Raw genomic sequence first — 24,392 nt, forward strand, 5'->3', positions numbered from 1 at the left:
TAATAATAAATAATAGATAAATAAATAGATAAATAAGACAACAATGAGGATAACACAACACCTTGTGAAACAGGGCCTTGAACTCCGATCACTGGTGAACGCTGGATCAGACCTGCAATGTCTGGCAGTTCATTAGAGGATAGGGGAGGTAATTAGATACCTATTTTTAAACTCACAAGACTCAAAAACGTAACAACAAACACGTTAACACATGACATAAGTTTGTGTTTTTATTCAAAAGGAAAAACAAACAATCACGCAACAGATCCTTGTACGTAAATAAATGATGAGATGGTCAACTTCACACAAAACAGATCTACAGAAGGAACATATGCTAACGGTTTCTTATATATATATATATATGTATTTATTTTCATATATTTGTTATTTTATACATGAGTGGGGGATGTGTGGGGTAGGGGTTAGGGGATCTGGGGGTGGGAACAGAAATAAATCAATCACAGAAACCGAAATACATTTTTTTTTAAAGATAAATAATTTTTTTTTTTTTTTTAAACCGAAATAACTAAACAGATCAAAGTTCACGACTAACAATATCACTAAAGACTTGTCATCATCACACAGGGTCTACATTTGTCTTGTTTTTTCTCTTTCTCTCTCACTCTCTCTTTCCCTCCACAAAACTTCAGACTTCTTTCAGAAATGAAAAAAAAAAAAAATGTTTTGTTTTTCCCTTGCTCTCTCTCTCTTTCCCTCCACATAATTTGAGACTTCTTTCAAAAATGAAAAAGAAAAAAAATGTTTTGTTTTTCCATTTCTCTCAATCTCTCTCACTCTATCTTTCCCTCCACAAAACTTCAGACTTCTTTCAGAAATGAAAAAAAAAAAAAAAGTTTTGTTTTTCCCTTTTTCTCTCTCTTGCTCTCTCTATCTTTCCCTCCAAATAACTTGAGACTTCTTTCAAAAATTAAAAAGAAAAAAATGTTTTGTTTTTCCATTTCTCTCAATCTCTCTCTCTCTCTCTCTCTCACTCACTCTCTTTCCCTCCACAGAACTTGAGACTTCTTTCAAAAATGAAAAAGAAAAAAATGTTTTGTTTTTCCATCTCTCTCTCTCTCACTCACTCACTCTTTCCCTCCACATAACTTGAGACTTCTTTCAAAAATGAAAAAGAAAAAAATGTTTTGTTTTTCCTTTTCTCTCAATCTCTCTCTCTCTCTCTCTCTCTCTCTCTCACTCACTCACTCTTTCCCTCCACGTAACTTGAGACTTCTTTCAAAAATGAAAAAGAAAAAAATGTTTTGTTTTTCCTTTTCTCTCACTCTCTCTCTCTCACTCACTCTCTTTCCCTCCACATAACTTGAGACTTCTTTCAGAAATGAAAAAGATTATAAAAAAAAAACCCAACCCAAACAATCAATCAATCATTCAATGACCATCCTCCTCACCATCATCATCAATAAGACAAGTACGTATGCAAAGAACTTCAAAAACAAAACCAGCTCATCAATAATATCAATGTCTTTGTTATGACTCTTGACTCCCAGCTTCAAAGGTGGAGATGAATTAAAAAAGAAAGGAAGAAAAAAAAGAAAGGAAAGTAAGACAGTAAGAAACAAAGAATAAAAGAGAAAAAGGGGGGGGGCGGGGGGGGGGGGGGGCGGAGAGACTTCAAAAGGCATGAAAGAAAGAAAAAGGAAAAGGAAAGAAGAAAAAAAAAAGAAACAACACAAACAATATAATTATATTAAAACTACTGTTAAAAAAAAAAAGTAAAATAAAAAGAGTAGAAAAATTAAAGTGAATATTACATAAAACAGTGAACACATGAATTTCGATTGCCAGTGTGAAAATGCACAGCACTGCATATCTGTCACACACACACACACAGAAACAACTAGATAATAATACAAAGTTCCAATGCCCCAGAAATGTACACTGGGACACACACACACACACATAAACACACACACACACACACACACACACACACACAAACACATACACACAAACAGAACGAGACAAAATGCGTAAATACCGTGCATCACCACCACCACATCACCCAAAACCAGGACACAAAGCAAACCAAAAGAAAACAAAGGACACACACATGCAGCAAACCAGACCACCTCCCACACCCAGACAGCGCGCACACACACACACACACTCAACTGCAAACCATCAAGACTTTTTGGCCAATGCTAAGCCACAAGTTATGCATTATGCAAAATGAAACAATGCTCATCTTGAGAAAGAAAAAAAAAAGACATTCTAAAAATAAATTAAAAAAAACAAAAACAAAAACAACCAGGGGATGAGGCAGGGGTGGGGGTGGGGGTGGGGGGACCAGAAACAAAGACAGCAATAGAAAAGAGAGGAAATTTCTAGCAGGGGGGATACCTTCTTCTTCTTCTGCGTTCATGGGCTGCAACTCCCACGTTCACTCGCATGTACACGAGTGGGCTTTTACGTGCATGACCGTTTTTACCCCACCATGTAGGCAGCCATACTCCGCTTTCGGGGTTGTGCATGCTGGGTATGTTCTTGTTTCCATAACCCACCGAACGCTGACATGGATCTTTAACGTGCGTATTTGATCTTGTGCATGCATTTACACACGAAGGGGGTTCAGGCACTTGCAGGTCTGCACATATGTTGACCTGGGAGATCATAAAAATCCCCACCCTTTACCCACCAGGCGCCGTCACCGTGATTCGAACCCGGGACCCTCAGATTGACAGTCCAACGCTTTAACCACTCGGCTATTGCGCCCGTCAGGGGGGATACCATTCATAACTGAAAAAAGTTCTCAACTCCGCTCATGAGGTTTTGAGGGGGAAAAAAGAAAAAAAAAAAGGGGGGGTTAAACGTTCTGTGGCCTTCTACCACCATCAAGACAAAGAATTCATCTTATCCACCACGTCTACAGGGAGCTAGGGGCCCTATCCTCTCTTTCCACCGTTCTGACATTCCATCAGGTACCCTTTCACATCTATCTCGGTGGTGTGTAAGAAAATCACAGTAAAGAGCCTTTCTCCGAGGACACAAACACCACGTTGAAACACGGGCCTCGAACCCTCATCACTGGTGAACACTGGAGTTCAATGCCTAAATGACTCTGCCATGGTTCTTCCCCCCCACCCCAACACCCCCTCCCCCCACAAGGTAGACACAGCAAAACAATATACAGATCAACCAAGGAAAAAAACAAGAAAGAAGAAAAAAAAAACCCAAAAAAAACCAGAAGCACAGCTCAAAACTTGTTCGATGATTATCAAGAAAGAAAACCGTCCCGCGTCACCTCCAGTATATGTATGTACAACCATTATCTCTCTGAACATATATATATATATATATACAAATATATACATATAATACACAATCCAACCATACCATACCATCTATGGCCTTCCAACAACTCCAACCAAGAAAGAAAAAAAAAATCAAATCATATTCTTTTACCGCTCACCCAGCAAGAGTGCAAAGGCCATCTCCCATCTTTCAAAACAAGCTTAAAAAGCACACCAACAAAACATTACCATACCTGCATCCAGATTCCTTCTTAACCCATTCAGCCCTGGAGAATTTACAGCGGCAGCAGGCCTCCCTGCCACACTGACGTGGAAAAAAAAATGTAGGAAATATATACTGAAATCAACCGGGCTTTCCCTCTGAACTGACATACGTGGACAACAGATGGAAAATACTGTGGAAGTCAGTTCCTTCTGCTCGCAGTTCAGGAACATGGAAACTGTTTTCATTGAAACAAAGTTCAAGGCCAGAGAGTTGCTAGGGCACAGGTCTGTATGAGTTAAAGGAAATGGTGGGGGGGGGGGGGGCAGGGGGGGGGGGGGGGACATCGGAGTGAGGGGGATGGTTGAACAGGAAACAAAGATACAACATAATCTGCAGCTAAGAAAATTTTAAAAAAATTATAAAAAGAAAAACTGAACCCTGCACATTACCAGGTAAAATTTTTAATAAAATCTGCTACACTACCAGTGAAAACTGCAGTCAGTTTAACCCTTTCACCACCAGTCAATTTACAGTGCAAAATTCCCTTGTACTATAAACACAGAAAACATGGTGTCTAAGAACAGCTTGGGATTCTCCCTGTGATGTGTAGAAAATAATATGGCCTATCCTACCACCAAACATAAAGAGCAGTGGGTTCATGGATAACAGACCCATGATCTGGTCACCCTTTTGTGACATGGGGTCCTCTACCTAACTGGTGCAGTTCTTTTTCTTCTGCGTTCACTCGTATGCACACGAGTGGGCTTTTACGTGTATGACCGTTTTTACCCCGCCATGTAGGCAGCCATACTCTGTTTTCGGGGGGGTGCATGCTGGGTATGTTCTTGTTTCCATAACCCACCGAACGCTGACATGGATTACAGGATCTTTAACGTGCGTATTTGATCTTCTGCTTGCATATACACACGAAGGGGGTTCAGGCACTAGCAGGTCTGCACATATGTTGACCTGGGAGATCGTAAAAATCTCCACCCTTTACCCACCAGGCGCCGTCACCGTGATTCGAACCCGGGACCCTCAGATTGACAGTCCAACGCTTTAACCACTCAGCTATTGCGCCCGTCACTGGTGCAGTGAAAGGGTTAACAGTCTCTACCCCCCCCACCCCCTTCCACCTCCCTTTAAAAAAAAAAAATCAACAAACTTTTCAACAATGGCTGTAGAAAGAATACAGTGAACTGAAGACGAATCAGAACTTTATAAAATTTTGTACTTCAAAATGGTCACAATATCGAAAATTTGCTGACAGGCAAAATCTGACCGGAAAAAATTTGAACAGACTACATTTAAATTGTAAGGATAATGTCAGCAATCACCTGTATGTGACAGGACATTACACAAAACTCCTCCTCTTCCCTCTTAGTAAAGGTAGACAATCCCCTCCACTCCCCCTCACACTGAAGGAGACAGCGACGCTGTGATCCAACCCACCCAAACCGACTCACTTGGGGGGAGAATGAGACAAAAGTTAACATACCCACAGCTCCCCCCCCCCCCCACCCCCCCCCCCTCTTTGGACCTCAAAGTCAGGACCTTTCGGTTCATGAGAGGTTAAAATGGTTGAAGGTCCCATAACCTTTTACAGACTGGGGAACCATTGCGAGACAGACAAGAGTGGCGGTTCTTTGTAACCATGCTACAAGCCAGAGGGCACCATGGCCAGGAAGTGAGCGAGCCTTTACAGCCAGTGAACTCATCGCCACAGCGTCAAGTGCTTGGCATCCTTCTTCCACTCTGACCTTCCCAAGCCAAGGTCAGGTACCCATTCAAACCAGGGTGGAGTGAGGAAAATCAGGGTAAAGACCCTTTTCCAAAGGACACAACGCCAGGCCAAAACAGTGTCCTTGAACCCTGATCATTGGTGAACACTGGTGACTGAGGTCCCAGTTCTGCCACAGTGCCTCCATTCTCTTCATACACGCTCTGAAACTGCATCTCTAGGATTAGAGAAAAAAAAAAGAGTGTGTACAGCTATTTGGTTAAATGCCAGAAAAATATGTTCAAATATCCAGTCGAATAAAGAGTACACATACATTCAATCAGTTCAACGTCCAAACGGACATTAACAACTGTGGAGGTTTGTTCCAGACAAGACGTGAGCAAATAAATAACACCCCACCTGGGAACATGTACAATAAACCATTAGATCATTCCAATGTCCAAGAAGATGTTAAGTAGCCACCACTCGTCCAAAGAAGTCTGTGTCATCAGATCATTCCAATGTCGAAGAATACACAGTGAACTGCTGTTCATCCAAATAAGTCTCTAGTCAGCCAAACTCAATTCATATTCAAAGATTGAATCTTTAACCCCCTGACAGGTGAACCATGGTGAAAATGGCATGATGAGTCACAGATTTAAAGTGTGGTCACTACCTTGTCAACGGTGTCAATGCTTTTACAGATCAAAATGAATTCAGTACAAAGAGGAAAAAGTCCACATATAAAAAAGGCCACTGACATCCTGACCTGTATGTTCTAGTCTAATCTCAGTGGGGACGACAGCTCTTGACTGACAAGCATAACTTGTCAGCAGCAGTGAAGTGGTTAAAGCTGTTCTGCCAACAGCTGGTTGTGTGGGAACTGGTGGGTGTGTTGTGAGTTTCAGTTTCAGTATCAGTTTCAGTAGCTCAAGGAGGCGTCACTGCGTTCGGACAAATCCATATACGCTACACCACATCTGCCAAGCAGATGCCTGACCAGCAGCGTAACCCAACGCGCTTGGTCAGGCCTTGAGAAAAAAAAAAAGGTGAATAAATAACAGATACGCTTACATAAATAAATAAGTAAATAAATAAATGATAATTATGATATAAAAAAAAAGGTAGTAGTAATGGTAATAATAATAAAATAATAATAATAAAAAATAAATAAAAATAAACATGTGAAACATGTTAGAATGATGCCCACCACATGGCATACCTACCCTGTGATGTTGCCTTCACACCGGAAGCAGCCGACCTTCCAGGTCCAGTGAGCACAACTGCCAACAGCCTTGAAACGTGGACTGGTGGCCTGGTGGTAATGTGTACAGTGGACCTGATGGTCTTTCTGACTTACACTCAGTGCTTACACTCCCTCAGGAATCCCCCATTCTTTCTCTGACTGTTACCTTCTGAAAGTATCTCTGTTAATACAAGTATCTGAAAGTATCTGTGTTACCACAAGTATCTGAAAGTATCTGTGTTACCACAAGTATCTGAAAGTATCTGTGTTAATACAAGTATCTGAAAGTATCTCTGTTAATACAAGTATCTGAAAGTATCTGTGTTAATACAAGTATCTGAAAGTATCTGTGTTAATACAAGTATCTGAAAGTATCTGTGTTACAAGCATCTAAAAGTATCTCTGTCAATACAAGTATCTGAAAGTATCTGTGTTAATACAAGTATCTGAAAGCATCTGTGTTAATACAACTATCTGAAAGTGTGTTAATGCAAGTAACTGAAAGTATCTGTGTTAATACAAGTACCTGAAAGCATCTGTGTTAATACAACTATCTGAAAGCATCTGTGTTAATACAAGTATCTGCGGTGAATGCTCTTTTCTCTTTGCTGCTCCTGAAAATCTGGGACAGCCTTACACACCACATCCGTTTATCATCATTGTTGTCTTATTTATTTATTTATTTATTTATTTATTTTTATTATTATTATTATTATTACTACCTTTTTTATAATTATTATTTATTTATTTACTTATTTATTCATTTATTTACATATTTATGTACGCTTATCTTTATTTATTCACCTTTTTTTTTCTTTTTTTCTCAAGGCCTGACTAAGCGCGTTGGGCTACGCTGCTGGTCAGGCATCTGCTTGGCAGATGTGGTGTAGCGTATATGGATTAGTCCAAACGCAGTGACGCCTCCTTGAGCTACTGAAACTGAAACTGATCCGTTTACCTGACTCCATCTCTGCCTTTCGCCCATCACTAAAAACTCATCTTTTCAAAACCTATCTGTAAGCACTCTCAGTTTCCTACTTCCACAAAACTGCTCCACGTCTGCCAACCCTCTGCATGTACGAGAACGAGAGAAGACAAGAGGGGAGAGGGAAAGGGGGAGGGGGGGGAAGAGAGAAAGTGATCATGAGCGGTTCATGTAATTTGTAACTTTTTCTTTCACGTAAAGCGACCTGAGCTCTTAAGAGAGAAAGGGCACTATATAGAAATGTATATTATTATCATTATCATCATCTTGGGACTCGATTATCATCATCATCTTGGGACTCGTCACATCCAGTCAACCACCCAGTGGAGATGCAGAGGTCCACATCAACTACGATGGATCAACAACAACAACAACACAAAAAACTGAGACTGATGAGGTCCCTCAAAAATAACTTGCTATCAGGGTTTTGGGGTGGGGGGGGGTGGGGAGGGGAAGCTTGCACCACACTTTCCTCACAAACACTTTACACACACACACCACCGGTTATTACAGGCGACAGACAACTCAACATTGCAAAACAAGCACACGTCACATTGCAAATTGGACACATTATCCCATGTCAAAAATAAAACGATGGGGACACGCACACAAAAAAAGAAAAAGGAAAAAAAAAACAAAAAAAATCATCACTCTTTCCCAGCTCTCTCTCTCTCTCCCCTCTTGCCTCTTTCACAGTCTATCTTTCACACCTGCCAACATTCATAAATTGTTGTCGTCATCATCATCATCTGGTTATCCTCATTCCTGTTCCAGTCACACCCCCGACCTTTCCCACCTTCCCTCTCTCCTCTTATTCTGACAGCGCATCTCTCTGCATGCCTGTTTGTCTCCCCTACTTCTGACACGTTTGCAGTTGCTTCCCTTTACTTCCCGCTACTTTGATGTTGCGTTTCCTCCCCCCCACCCTCCCAACAACCACCGTCACCACATTTAAAAAAAAAAAAAAAAAGGCAAAAAATACCAAACAATTTTTTTTTTTTTTCCCAAAAATCAGGTTAAAAAAATGATGATGGAAGGAACAAAAAGAAAGGAAAAAAAAAAAGAAAAAAAAAGAGAAAACACAAGTGGGAAAGAACCTTCCAAGGATGCTGAGACTATCCTGCTCATTTGCTGAAATTTTACGCATCCACTGATTTCTCCTTTAAAAAAAAAAAAAAATCAGGTTCACAAATGTTAACGCCTAAGGTCCGTGCCAGGAAAAACAGAAAAGGGACGCACAGACGGACACAAACTGTAACAGTGAAACACGGAACCGATGGGTGGGTGGGTGGGTGGGGGAGGGGTTGGACACGTTCCCCCCCCCCTTCCCCGTTCCTCCTCCCCACCCCCCCTGCCCACCTCACCCCTTCTTCAGGGTCCTTGGAGTCAGCTGAACATGACGACGCCGCTCAACCCCTCCCCTACCATCCTAGAAACAAAGACAACTATTCACGATTCCAACTAAGTGTGTAAGACACGTACTTCTCCCTCTCTCTCTCTCTCTCTCTCTCACCCACAACCCCCTTCCACCCCATAGCCCAAGCAACTTCCCTACTTCCCAACACCCTCCACCCCTCCCCTCCCCACCCCACTCCCTCCCTTCCTCCCCCTACCCCCTCCAGTGAGCACAGGTCCCCTGCACGCCCCTTAATTAATTAATCGCTGAGACTCGATACGCTCCAACAAAACAGAGCACCCCCCCCCCCCACCCCACCCCATCCACCCCCACCCCATCCCCATGTCTTCTATTGGTAAGGTTGACACACTCACCAAACCCCAACCCCCACCCCAACCCTGTGACAGGTACCCCCCCACCCCCTCATCCCCCACACCCCCCTAGGCTCCCCTACCCCACTCCTCCGCCGGTACATGTTAACATATTCCCCAACCCCCGCTCCCGTTTTTTTTGTTTTTTTTGTTCTTTTTTTCTTTCTTTCTTTCTTTCTTCTTCTGTCCTGTTCTCATCGCTGCGACTTGACGCGCCAGCGGAGGACGAGGTAGCAGCCGATGCGCAGGATGATGAAGAAGATGCAGAGGATGATGAAGTCCAGGTAGAACTCGGCGTGCTGCACGTCCAGCTCCTCCAGCACGTCGGAGGCCTGCGTGAAGATGCACTGCTGCTCGCTGCAGTCCAGCTCGCCCCGGTCACGCCCGTAGATCGCCTGCAGCACCCCTTCGAACGAGTACCTGCGCAGGACGCAAGACGCAAGACGCAGGTGATGATTTAGTCATCGACGGACAGGCAGAGACACAATAGCCGAGTGGTTAAAGCGTTGGACTTTCAATCTGAGGGTCGTGGGTTCGAATCTCGGTAACAGCACTTGGTGGGTAAAAGGGTGAGATTTTTCCGATCTCCCTGGTCAACATATGTGCACACCTGCTTTTGTGCCTAGGCCCTCTTCGTGTGTATACGCTAGCAGAAGATCAAATATGCACGTTAAAGATCCTGTAATCCATATCAGCATTCAATGGGTTATGGAAACAAGAACATATCCATCATGCAAAAACCCCAGAAAACGGAGTATGGCTGCCTACTTTTTCACAGAATTCTAACATCACCATCCATTCTCTCTTCTTTCTTTTCTGCCTGCAAGTGTGTTTGTTTCACAATCATGGTGAATCTTTTTTCATGGAATTCTAACATCTTGTGTTTTCCGCAAACTGCTGCACACGGGACCTCAGTTTATCATCACACCCGAAAGTCTAGCACCCTGACATAGGTAATAATAATAATGGATACTTATATAGCACACTATCCAGAAATCTGCTCTAGGTGCTTTACAAAAACGCTTTTGTTAACATAAAACATTATATCTATGTTACATACACACACCAAAATGTGACACACACACACACACACGCACACACACACGCTGCATACATACATTTTAACATACATGGGTATCTAACAGCTACCCTAACACATACGCACACATAGGCAGGCACAAACTTACACAAACACACACACACACAATACACATTCATATACATGCATGTAGTTATGTACACATACATATGTATACACACATAGTCAAGCACAGCTAACCCAAAGGAAGTGGACCTGCCACAATTGAACTTATTGCTGAGGGAAAAGGTGAGTTTTGAGACGAGATTTAAAAGATGCGAGGGAATCAGAATGACGGAGGTTATCTGGGAGCTTGTTCCATGTCTTTGGCGATTGAAAAGAAAACGATCTGTGTCCATAGGTCTTACTTCTGACGTGAGGTATCCTGAGAAGTCAAGTATCAGAGGAAGAACGGAGCTGGCGAGACGGGGTATAGATATGGATGAGTTCAGAAAGATACATGGGGCCAGATCCGTTGACTGCAGAAAAGGTCAGAGTGGATAGCTTATATAGTCTATTTGATCAGAAACAGGCAACCAGTGGAGAGACTCCAAGAGGGGAGAAACATGGCCAAATTTAGAAGCTCTGCAAATGAGTCTGGCAGCGTTATTCTGAATTCGTAGAAAGGCAAAGCACAGAGACAGGTTACCTGATGTAGGACAGGTAGGACAGCCACTGCAGGTAGGGAGGGATGGTGCCAAAGGTGACGAAGAAGCCGCTGAACAGCAGGATGGGAATAGCCGTCACTGGACCCAGAAACACCGCCACCTGCAGACATACATATTATTGTACTTAGGTGTAGAGCTTGTGGAGAGGGGGGGGGACTGAGTGAGTAAAGGAGACACACACACAGAGAGTGAGAGGGTGTGTGTGTGTGTGTATACCATGCTTCTCTTTCAGGGAATATGATTTTGTGTGAAGCCATCATGTATGTGTAATATATGTTGCAAGGTCTTGTAAGTGTTTGAACATGCCATTGGGAAGAAGACAGATTAAAAACATGAGGAAAAATAAGAAAAGACAACAGAAAGGAGAAAAATGATGATGGAAGGAAAAAAAAAACCCTTCCAGGGATGCTGAAACTATCCTGCTCATTTGCAGAACTTTTAGGCATCCACTGATTTCTCCTAAAAAAAAAACAATAAAAAAACCAACCAACCAAACAAACAAACAAAAAAAAACAAAAAAAAACCCACCACCACCTGCAGACATACACACACACAACACGGTCGTATAACTAATGATAACACACACACATCCGCCCCATGCACGCACACACAAACACACCTATCAACATGACTCATACATACACACACAAACAGGCATCCATGTAAGATGCACACACACATACATACATCTTCACACACACACACACACACACACACACACACACATGAATATCTAGACCTGCACACTCAAAAACACATACATTCATACACACACACCAATGCATGCACACAAACACATGTACATCGACGCACACATACACATCCATGCACACACACACACACACATCCATGCACACACATACGCACGCATGCGCACGCACACACACATCCACACACACACACACACACACACACACACACACACACACACACACACACACACATCATATAATATCACCGATAGTGAAAAGACGCTAAACTAAAGAACGGACACACACACACACATGCACGCACACACACTCTAACTGGATTTCTGATTTGATTTTAAATATTGTGACATGGTTATCAGTATTGTTACAATGGTGTTGTGATCTGAGATTCTATTCTTTTGGCATTGTCATGTTTGATATATATGTTGGGTGTTATCGGTGACGGCTTTGTGTGTGTACATATGTGAACCACCGTTAGCGTTTGGCTGGATGTTTATGCAGGTTTATGCTTGTAAGCTGTTATTTTCATGTTAAATAGCATGTCTGGGTTTTTTTACTCATCGATTTTTACAACATACAGCGGAACACAGCAGGTCTTACATGAAAAGGGACCATGTACATTAAAATGAATTAAATCCAATAAATTATTCTAAAAGAACATATAAAAGAACATAAATACAATAAATTAAATTAATGGAATAGAACAGAACAGAACAGAATAGCATATGTTTTCATAACCAAATGTACAATGGTCACAAGGAATATTGGGGGTGGGAGGGGGATGGGGGGTGGGGTGGGGTGGAGGGAGTGCAGGGCAGTACAGAAATTTAAAAAAAAATCATATACAAACAGAAATACAGTAGAATTTTAGACACACAAATAATCATTATTGTTATCATTATTATCAATATCATTCTCATTATTAAGCTGGTGCTTTATCTTAACAAATCCTACCAAGACGTCTTGCTACAGCGCATGTGTGTGTGTGGAGGGGGGCGGGGCAGGGGGGGGCGGGGCAGGGGGGAGTGTACCAACCTGCAGAGAGGTAGCAGCACCAATGAGGAGACCCAGCGACTGAGCCACCAGGGACGTCTGGGTCGCCAGCGTCAGGAACATGACGAATCGCAGGAAGTCCGTGGGTTGGGAGGTCATCCAGTACACTATGCTGCCGTACACCAGCGGGAAGATGATCTGTTCGGCACGGCAACCACACACGTTGTGTTACCTCTCGCCATGGCAACCACACACATTGTGTTACCTCGCTCTACGGCAATCACACACATTGTGTTAACTCTCTCCACGGCAGTCACATACATTGTGTTACCTCTCTCTACAGCAACCACATACATTATGATAGCTCTCTCTACAGCAACCACATACATGATAACTCTCTCTATGGCAACCACATACATTATCATACCTCTCTCTACGGCAACCACACACACTGCATTACCTCTCGCCACGGCAATCACATACATTGTGTTACCTCTCTCTACAGCAACCACACACATTGTGTTACCTCTTTCCACGGCAACCACACACATTATACCTCTCTCTACAGCAACCACATACATTATGATATCTCTCTCTACAGCAACCACATACATTATGATACCTCTCTCTACGGCAACCACATACATTATCATACCTCTCTCCTCAGCAACTGCATACATTGTGTTACCTCTCTCCACAACAACAACATACATTATGATACCTCTCTCCATGGCAACTACATACATTATGATACCTCTCTCTATTACAACTAGATACATTATGATACCTCTCTCTATGGCAACCACATACATTGTGTTACCTCTCTCCACGGCAACCACATACATTATAATACCTCTCCCCACAGGAACTACATACATTGCGTTGCCTCTCTATATGACAAACACATACAGTATGTTACCTCTCTCTATGGCAATCACATGATGTTCTCTCTCTGTATAGCAATCACATACATTCTGCTGCCTCTCTCTACAGCTATACATTACACTACCTCTCTCTGTCTGTGTACAGCATGTCACACACACACACACACACACACACAGGCAGAAGTAAAGTCAGAAAGATCAGAATAATGACAGGCAATAGGACAGACAGACAGGCAGACAAGACAAGGACAAGACAAGACAGACAGATGGATGGATGGATGAATGGATACCTGAAAGGGCATGTCTGCCATGGTCTTGGCCATATAGTAGGCCTTCAGGCTGTACCAGTAGTTCAGGTGTTCCCTCACAAACACCGCCATCTCCATCGGAACTGAAAGCAAAACGGGTGCGTTTGTTACTTCGTATTGTGTTGTGTTGTACTGTGTTGTTATCAAAATCCCCTTGACTGCAATAAACGTATCAGGTACGTGCATAGTGACGTCACTGATGACATCATCAGAAAAAGGGAAATAGCTCTGGAAGGCTGAAAATTTCACACAGTTCATCTAGAGTGGTATATCTCCAAGACCATTTTCTCAGTTTTAGGCTTATTGTTTTGGATAATGTTTTATGACCTGAAACACCTCTTTCTACTGTTTTCCCCCCTGGCACTGAAAGGGTTTAAGTTGTCTTGTACTGTGTTGTGCTGTGATGTGTTTACAGTGTTGTTTTAAGCTGTGTTGTATTGTGTTTTGTACTGTATTGTTTAATAATTAAGCTGTGTTGTGTTGTGTTGTGTTGTATTGTACTGTGTTGTGTTGTACTGTATTGTGTTGTGTTGTGTTGTACTGTGCTGTGCTGTGCTGTGCTGTGCTGTGTTGTGATGTGCTGTGCTGTGTTGTGTTGTATTGTGCTGTGCTGTGCTGCATTGTGTTGTGCTGTGCTGTGTTGTGTTGTGTTGTTTTGTACAGTATTGTGCTGTGTTGTGTTGTGTTGTGCTGTGCTGTGTTGTGCTGTGTTGTTTTGTACAGTATTGTGCTGTGCTGTGTTGTGCTGTGTTGTGTTCTGTCGTATTGTATTATTGTGCTGTGCTGTATTGTGTTGTGTTGTGTTGTACTGTATTGTACTGTGCTGTGTTGTGCTGTGCTGTGCTGTGCTGTGCTGTGCTGTGCTGTGCTGTGCTGTACTGTATTGTGCTGTGCTGTGCTGTGTTATACTGTACTGTGACGTGTTGCATTGTATTGTACTGTACTGTGCTGTGCTGTGCTGTGCTGTGCTGTGCTGTGCTGTGTTATACTGTACTGTGACGTGTTGTATTGTACTGTATTGTGCTGTGCTGTGCTGTGCTGTGCTGTGTTGTATTGTATTGTATTGTACTCTATTGTACTCTATTGCTGTGTTATACTGTACTGTGACGTGTTGCATTGTATTGTACTGTACTGTGCTGTGCTGTGTTATACTGTACTGTGACGTGTTGTATTGTACTGTATTGTGCTGTGCTGTGCTGTGCTGTGCTGTACTGTGACGTGTTGTATTGTATTGTACTGTATTGTGCTGTGCTGTGCTGTGCTGTGCTGTGCTGTACTGTGATGTGTTGTATTGTATTGTATTGTACTGTATTGTGCTGTGCTGTGCTGTGCTCTGTTGTGTTATTGTATTGTATTGTATTGTATTGTACTGTGCTGTGTTGTGTTGTATTGTATTGTACTGTGCTGTGCTGTCTTGTGTTGTATTGTACTGTGCTGTGCTGTCTTGTGTTGTATTGTACTGTATTGTGCTGTGCTGTGTTGTGTTGTATTGTATTGTGCTGTGCTGTGCTGTGCTGTGTTGTGTTGTATTGTATTGTACTGTATTGTGCTGTGCTGTGTTGTCACTGGACCTTACACTAGCATTGAGCTCCCTCTTTCCCTTCTTCAGATCTCTGCACTCAGCTCTTTCAATCTTTCATTTCTTTGTACATCCTAAATTTTTCCTTTTTTTTTTTTTTTTTTTTTTTTTTTTTTTGGTACTGTTAACTTATCAATGAAGAGTTCTAAATTTCATTGCTCCAAGAAACAGGTTCTCAGGCAAGGGTAATAAACATTTCTCACTCAAACTTTTGGACTGAACTTCCTGTAATCATAATAAAGCTCACCACGACATACACATCCACACACACATATTCATGAGCACACACACACAACGATACACACCAACACACACGCACACACACACATGGGCTGACACTTGCACACACACACACACACATCCATGCACACGCACACACACACACATCCACACACACATGTACACACACACACATACGCACACTCATCCACACACACATACTGCACTCACTGGATCTATCAAGTCTAATTGGAGTGTTTCTGTAATGTGACTTGTAGTTTTCTTTCAAAAATAGAAAAAACCCAACAAACCACCCACAAAAAGCACACACACAAAAATAAAACCAAACCCCCACCCTACCCCATACACACACACAAAGACCACCACCCCACCCCCTCTCCCCCCGCAGCCCCCACCCCCCACAAAACCAGGAAACAGACACACAAAACTCACAGGTGAGCACAGTGGGCATCATGGCGGTGAACATGAGGAACAGCATGCAGAAGAAGAGGCAGCCAGCGTTGTTGAAGGCCTTGGACGCCTCGTTACCGATGCCCAGGTACAGGAGGCCAATCAGGATGCCCACCGACAGGTGAGAGATCAGTCGCAGCCGCGTCAGCGTCTGTTCCGGGGGGTGGGGGGGGGGGGACAGAAACCATCATCGTCATCATGCTTTTAAAAAAAAAAAAAAAAATTTTTTTTTTTTTTTTTTTTAAATGTTTATCGTTTTTGGTTAGTATGTTGTAGTGACGAGGTTCTGATGTAGGGAATTATGACAGTATAAAAATGCCAGTTCGTGAAAAAAAAAAAAAGTAATCTAAAAAAAAATGAATAATATTTATCATTGTTGGTAAGTGTATTGTAATGACCAGGTACTAATGTAGGAAATTATGCCAGTTCGTGAAAAAAAAATAATCTAAAAATTTTTAAAATATTTATAATTGTTGATAAATGTATTGTTATGACCAGGTACTAATGTAGGAAATTATGCCAGTCTGTGAAAAAACAAAAGTAATCTAAAAGAATCTTAAAATGTAATCTTCATCCTCATCTTTAAAAAAAAAAAAAGTGTATCATTGTTGTTTAGCATGTTGTAATGAAAAGGTAACTAATACAGGAATTATGCCAGTCTAAAAATGTAATCTTATCCTCATCTTTCTTTTTTTTAAAAAAGGAAATTTTCTATCTAAAATTACGTTTAAATAACATACTTACCGTGACCCAACTAGTGCAGACTCCGGCAGGGGTCTGACATTCCTGTCCTGTGCAAACTACTATCCGCCTATGCGGAGAAAACGAAAGCAACTACGGCCGATAACCTCCAAGAAGTAGGTAATCATTTATCATTGCTGGTTATTATATCATAATGATTTATACCTAATGCAAGAATTATGCCAATACAAAAATGTAATTGTTTTATGCGCCTGTGTTGTTCCAGAACTAACCCTCCCATCAGAGCCACTGAACACACTATGACCCTGTGAGTATAAAAAGCCTTCTTTTTGTTCATACCCGTCTTCCTACCACAAGGCGATCTGGGAATCCCCTTCACACAGTTAACTCCCCTCCCAGATTCTATCGCTGACAGTATCCTTCCTCCCCAGAATGCCCAAATCTCTACTGAAGAAACAAGAAGAATACAACTGAAAGAAACATAACAGAGCCTGTGTGTATATACTGTGTGACTGTTCGGGTCAGCATATATATATATACTTCTTTTTTATCTTATCTTTTTTATTTGATTAATTTATTTCTTTATTCCTTTATTTATTCATTATTTTCTATCTTTATTCATTCATTTATCTATCTATCAATCAATCTATTTACTTATCTAAATATCTTAATCATTTTCATTTCATTTTATTCCCCACCAAGGCCTGACTAAGCGCGTTGGGTTATGCTGCTGGTCGGGCATTTGCTCAGCAGATGCGGTACAGCACGTGTGGATTTGTCCAAACGCAGTGACGCCTCCTTGAGCAACTGAACTGAACTGAAGTGGGGAGACTGAGGCGACAGGTGGTTAACCCGACTCACGGCGTCTCGCATGATGGACATGAAGGTGCGCACAAACAGGATGCGGAACTGCGTGAAGCAGCTGGTGTTGAACGAGTGGCACTCCTGCTCGCCAGGCAAGTTCTGAAAAAAAACCCAGCATGGGTCCCTCGTCACTCACACACACTGCACAGGGAATCTCAGAGCCTCTCTTCACTCACACACACACACTGCACAGGGCCTCTCAGGGCCTCTCTTCACTCTCACACACACTGCACAGGGCCTCTCAGGGCCTCTCTTCCCTCTCACACATCACAGGGCCTCTAAGGGCCTCTCTTCACTCACACACACCACAGGGCCTCTCAGGGCCTCTCTTCACTCACACACACACTGCACAGGGCCTCTCAGGGCCTCTCTTCACTCTCACACACACACTGCACAGGGCCTCTCAGGGCCTCTCTTCACTCACACACACACACTGCACAGGGCCTCTAAGGGCCTCTCTTCACTCTCACACACACCACAGGGCCTCTCTTCACTCACAGATCACAGGGCCTCTCTTCCCTCTCACACATCACAGGGCCTCTAAGGGCCTCTCTTCACTCACACACACACACACCACAGGGCCTCTCAGGGCCTCTCTTCACTCTCACACACACCACAGGGCCTCTGATTACACTCACAAATACATATCAGGGCCTCTCATCACTCATTTAACACCTCTCATCACTCACACATCAAAGGGCCTCTCACCACTCACACACATTTCAAGGACTGCTAAGCAAGACCCATCAAGTACTAAAATGACCCCCAGTCCAAGGATAAAAAAAACCCTCCATGTTTAGGATTGATACAACCACCCCCCACCTTCCCCTCCCTAACCCCAATACAAGAGTTCAAGAGAAAACTGAAATGTTTAGGATCAATACCAACCCATCCACCCTCCCCCCTCCACTCCCCACCAATCCAAAACTTTCAATGTTTAGAATCGATACTGAACCGTCCCCACCACCCCCACCCCAGTCCAAGAGAAAACTCAAATGTTTGAGATCAATACTGAAGTGCCTCCTCCTTCTTCTTCTTCTTCTGCGTTCGTGGGCTGCAACTCCCATGTTCACTCATATGCACACGAGTGGGCTTTTACGTGTATGACCGTTTTTACCCCGCCATGTAGGCAGCCATACTCCGTTTTCGGGGGTGTGCATGCTGGGTATGTTCTTGTTTCCATAACCCACGGAACGCTGACATGGATTACAGGATCTTTAACGTGCGTATTTGATCTTCTGCTTGCATATACACACGAAGGGGGTTCAGGCACTAGCAGGTCTGCACATATGTTGACCTGGGAGATCGGAAAAATCTCCACCCTTTACCCACCAGGTGCCATCACCGTGATTCGAACCCGGGACCCTCAGATTGACAGTCCAACGCTTTAACCACTCGGCTATTGCGCCCGTCGAAGTGCCTCCCAATGCACACCGGAGAGCCAGACATGAGATATGTGGGCCTTCAAAGCTGGACCAGCAGAAGTGTTCACATGTTTTTCATGTGACCCAACGACTGACCAGTACTTCAGCTGACATTATTAACACCCACATCCACCTCATCTTCAGGAAAATGGTGCACACACACGCACCAAAACAATCAGATTTAACAGTGGCAGCTAGGGTGCAAGCACACTCCATATACAGGACTAACTGTACCATTTATCACACACACACACACACACACACACACACACACACACACACACACACACACACACACACATATTCACCAAAACAATCAGATTTAACAGTGGCAGCTAGGGTGCAAGCACACTCCATATACAGGACTAACTGTACCATTTATCACACTCACACACACACACACACACACACACACACACACACACACACACACACACACACATTCACCAAAACAATCAGATTTAACAGTGGCAGCTAGGGTGCAAGCACACTCCATATACAGGACTAACTGTACCATTTATCACACTCACTCACACACACACACACACACACACACACACACACACACACACACACACACACACACACATTCACCAAAACAATCAGATTTAACAGTGGCAGCTAGGGTGCAAGCACACTCCATATACAGGACTAACTGTACCATTTATCACACTCACACACACACACACACACACACACACACACACACACTGACCAGCAATTCAAACACAACAGATCCATCATATCCTCTGCAGATGACTTACAGGGATTTGTATATATATAAATTTTAAAAAAAAACCCACTACCACTGCCCTACAGGTTTCTTTCACAGAGACAAGAGCAGTTTCATCTCTGTATCAAGCAAAACTTCAGCGTCTTTGCAGTTAACTTTGAATGGGTAAACCTTTTTGTTTATCTGAATGAAATAAAACAAAAGATACACCAAAATTAATATTATTTTAAAATTTGTGTCTGTGTTTGACGGGCGCAATAGCCAAGTGGTTAAAGTGTTGGACTGTCAATCTGAGGGTCCTGGGTTCGAATCACGGTGACAGCGCCTGGTGGGTAAAGGGTGGAGATTTTTACGATCTCCCAGGTCAACATATGTGCAGACCTCCTAGTGCCTGAACCCCCTTCGTGTGTATATGCAAGCAGAAGATCAAATACGCACGTTAAAGATCCTGTAATCCACGTCAGCGTTCGGTGGGTTATGGAAACAAGAACATACCCAGCATGCACACCCCCGAAAACATAGTATGGCTGCCTACATGGTGGGGTAAAAACGGTCATACATGCAAAAGCCCACTCGTGTGCATACGAGTGAACGCATAAGAAGAAGAAGAAGTATCTGTGTTTGTACGTGTGAGACAGCGATAATGTTATCAGTGCTTGATGTTATTCCTAAAAAGTTAAAAGACGTGAAACAGAGGAAAAGATATTTTCTCTCATGCAAAATTATAGGATGTTGGGTGGGTATTTGTATTGTATTGAAATATTGTATTGTACTGTATTGTATTGTATTCTATTGTATTGTATTTGACTGCATCGTACTGTACTGGATTCTCTTGTGTTGCATTGCATTGCACTGCCTTGCATTGCTTTGCATTGCATTGCATTGCATTGCATTGTATTGTATTATTTTTTGTCGCACCAAATTTGTGTGAAATTCATGCTGTTCTCCCCAGGGAAAGCACATCACCACGGTACCCCACCCCCCCCTTTATCTTTTCTTTTTTCCTGCCGGCAAACATATTTGCTTCACTGGCAAAGTGCATTTTCCTACAGTATTCTACAGGGTCAACCCTTTGTCACCAAATACAGAGAAACTGCCAACATGGTTTAAAACTATCATGTTCCACGCTTACAAGATAATGACAGAAAACCATATGGGTACATTTATGCTTACTATTTGTCTGTCTGTCTCTCTGTCTATATAATATATACAGAAGGGTCTCAACTACAAATGCAGGGGGGGAGGGGGGAGGGGGGGATCATAGTATACTGAAGGGTCTCATCTACAAATGCAATTAACAGGACCAGCAGTACTGTGTTAGTACATGCACACTCAAAAATAAAACTGACAGAGCATATGTGTACACTCATACCAAACAAGCAGTACTCTTTCTCAATCTATGCAACGATCCATGCATACATTTCCAGACATAACACATCAGCAGCTCCACCTAGGTGCACATACACCAAAACAATCAGATAAAACAGGGGGGCAAGCACACCCAACAGCTAGCCAACAGCACTGCTTTGGTACATGCACACTCCACATATCAGATGTACCATTTAGGTACACACATCTCAGTCAAGTGAGATGATAGTGCACATGCGCACGCGCACGCACACACACCTCAGTCAAGTAAGATGATAGCACGCGCGCACACACACACACAACCCCAACTCATAACACACAAATACCAATAAACTTGTGCACTCTAAAAAAATAAATAAATAAATAAAATAAAAAGAGAGAGAGAGAGAGAGAACTTGTGAACCCCCAACAGAAACAAAGTGCTTATGCATCCCAATTAAGATGCACTCAAATGAATAAGTACTTGTGACCCTATAAAAAATGAGTATGTATGCACCCATGATTAATTCTGAGTACATGCGCACCCAGAAAGAAATGAGTGCTTGTGCACCTTAACTAGGATACACTCAAATGAATAACTTGTGCACCCCAAAAAAATGAATGTTTGTGGACCCCAAAATTAAGATTTGAATAAATGTTTATTTGTGCACCCCAAAAAGAAATGAGTGATTGTGGACCCCAAAGAAAATTAGTACTTGTGCACCCCCCCTACAAAAAATAGTCCTTGTGCACCCCACCTAAGATGCACTCAAAGGATTATATCACTCTGCTGTCATCCCAACTGAACAGTGCTATGTACTGTTGTAGTGCATTACTCATATTGTCACAACAGATTCCTCTATGTGAAATTCAGGCTGCTCTCCCCAGGGAATGCGTGTGACTACAGTGAGAATGTCACCTTTTTTTTTTTTTTTTTCTTTTTCTTTTTCCAGCCTGCAAGTGTATTCATTTACCTATCAGTGTGAATTTTTCTACAAACACTCTGCCAAGAACAACCATGGAAACAACAAACAAACCCCCCAAAATAATACAAACACACACGGAAAAAAAAACCCAAAACAACAAAACATTATGCCGCTAAAAATGACTATCTACATACACACTGTAACACATCATGCAAGTCAAAAAGCCCACAATAACAGAGATTCATATCTGATTTCATCTTCTTCTTTTGTGGAGTTTGTGGTGGTTGTAGTAAGGCAGGCGCAATAGCCAAGTGGTTTAAGCGTTGGACTTTCAATCTGAGGATCCCGGGTTTAAATCTCGGTAACGGCGCCTGGTGGGTAAAGGGTGGAGATTCTTCTTCCGATCTCCCAGGTCAACATATGTGCAGACCTGCTAGTGCCTGAACCCCCTTCGTGTGTATACGCACGCAGAAGATCAAATATGCACATTAAAGATCCTGTAACCCATGTCAGAGTTCGGTGGGTTATGGAGACACGAAAATACCCAGCATGCATGAACCACGCCAGAGTCATCGGCAAATCGATGTTGGTCGTGTAACGGAAAGAAAGTAAGAAATAATTTTATCTGTTTTTACTCCTCCCCTGAACAGGAATTGTCAATCTTAGTAAACACACACCACCAAACATGCACGATGAACAAGATCCCATCGTCCAGTAATCAATGTCAGCATTTTGTGGGTTACAGGAACATGAACATACTCAGCGCGCACAGTTAATCTCATTATCATGTAACACACACACACACACACACACACACACACACACACACACATACTCACTCACACTCATGAATATAGTGACTTTTCCCTCCTCAGCATCCCCCCTCCCCCAACCCCCTTCCATCCTCATCTGATCTCACTTCAAGTGAAAAGACAAAAACTAAAGAGTAGACAAACACCCGGACACGGAGTGTGGCTCCCTATCTGGTGGTGGTAAACACAGTGATGCACCTAAAGGTCCACTAGCGGCTATGACTGTACGAGCTAAAGAGAGTGAAGCTGCAGCCTGCAAACGTTTACCAGGGAAGATAATCCTCAATGCAGTCACAAACCATTCAAACCATGCCCGGTATTATCTACCCTTTCTGTGCAAACTGCAAGCCAGAAATATAAAGCCACACAAAACTGTGTTAAGTATGTGTGTGGGTGCATGTGCATGCACGCATATGTGTGTGGGTGAGTTTATGTGCGTGTGCACATACAATCATGTGTGTGTGCATAGATCTGTATATAAGTAAACATTCAAGCCCTGAATAATTTCTCCAATTTATAAACAAGTAAAACATAATGAGAGAGAGAGAGAGAGAGAGAGAGAGAGAGAGAGAGAGAGAGAGAGAGAAATCTTTGCATTAGTCAGTGACTGCTCACTAATACTTTTTCCTTGAGTACTGAATTTAATCAAACCATCATTTTCAGTCAATCACTCATGTTATCAATACTTTCTCCTTGAGTACTGAATTCAATCAAACCATCATTTTCAGTCAATCACTCATGTTATCAATACAAGCACAAGCTCTAAGCCAGAAGAGAACATTCTACCTCAAGCCACAACAACTGCATAATTATCTGCCAATGAAAACTTAAATCCGTTAAACACTTCAATAAGCCAGTAATTAATACGCAGGCTAGAAGCAAATATGCCTACAAACATAAGTAAAAATCATCAACAGAAAAAAAAAAGTAGTTTCCTATTCAGATTAAGCTTCTTATGACATACCAAAGGAAATCAAAGATATTGAAGCCCAAAACAATGACAAGAAAAAAAAACAACTGAGGCACAAATGATATGGACAGACATGACCACCCACAATAAAAACTTGAAAAAAGCCACCACCACCCCTCCCCCCCAACACACACACACACACACCCCTGCCCCTCCACCCCCCCAAAAAAACCTACAAAAATCCCACCGACCATTCAAAACAAAGTAGATGCATCAGTACATACACATGTATATATATATATAAACATTTCTAAAGACCTGACTGCATGCACACTACACAAGGGGGCAGCAGCACTGAAATGAGTACAGGCGCACTTTACACACCACCAAACAACATGGAAGAGAACAACTACACACAGGTGGAAGGCTAAGTAAGGCCAGCTAAGACAAGTGAAGGTGAGAGTGAGGCGTCACCAGCATGCAAAGAACACAGCCACAGGAACACAGAGAGCACCACAGAAAAAAAAAAAGGGTACCAACCTCCGCCGAATCCGACTGCTGACGACGAC

The 24,392-nt window shown here is 42.6% G+C and overlaps 1 protein-coding gene and 1 long non-coding RNA gene across 5 annotated transcripts in view; both read right to left on the minus strand.

Annotated features, from left to right (window-relative positions):
- Positions 1-432: 432 nt before the first annotated feature.
- On the minus strand, positions 433-7,266 carry LOC143277428 (uncharacterized). The gene is made up of 2 exons (XR_013053739.1): positions 6,970-7,266; positions 433-6,889 (listed from the first exon to the last, which is right to left on the minus strand). It is a non-coding gene; the product is annotated as an uncharacterized LOC143277428 (long non-coding RNA).
- A 2,018-nt stretch (positions 7,267-9,284) lies between these two features.
- The window catches only part of LOC143277622 (ATP-binding cassette sub-family G member 4-like), a 41,273-nt gene continuing 26,165 nt past the window's right edge, over positions 9,285-24,392 (minus strand). For 2 of the 4 annotated variants that reach the window (XM_076582503.1, XM_076582504.1), the window contains exons 10-16: positions 24,364-24,381; positions 17,669-17,770; positions 16,088-16,256; positions 13,819-13,919; positions 12,687-12,842; positions 10,923-11,041; positions 9,285-9,615 (exon numbers count right to left, since the gene is read on the minus strand). In XM_076582503.1, the coding sequence (XP_076438618.1) occupies positions 9,390-9,615; positions 10,923-11,041; positions 12,687-12,842; positions 13,819-13,919; positions 16,088-16,256; positions 17,669-17,770; positions 24,364-24,381 (891 nt within the window). In that variant the 3' untranslated portion in view covers positions 9,285-9,389. The remainder of the gene's footprint in view (positions 9,616-10,922; positions 11,042-12,686; positions 12,843-13,818; positions 13,920-16,087; positions 16,257-17,668; positions 17,771-24,363; positions 24,382-24,392) is intronic. The other 2 variants (XM_076582505.1, XM_076582506.1) reach the window with 2 other exon arrangements.

The sequence above is a fragment of the Babylonia areolata genome, chromosome 34, assembly GCF_041734735.1.
Source record: "Babylonia areolata isolate BAREFJ2019XMU chromosome 34, ASM4173473v1, whole genome shotgun sequence".
In the NCBI taxonomy this organism is placed as follows: Eukaryota; Metazoa; Mollusca; class Gastropoda; order Neogastropoda; family Buccinidae; genus Babylonia; species Babylonia areolata.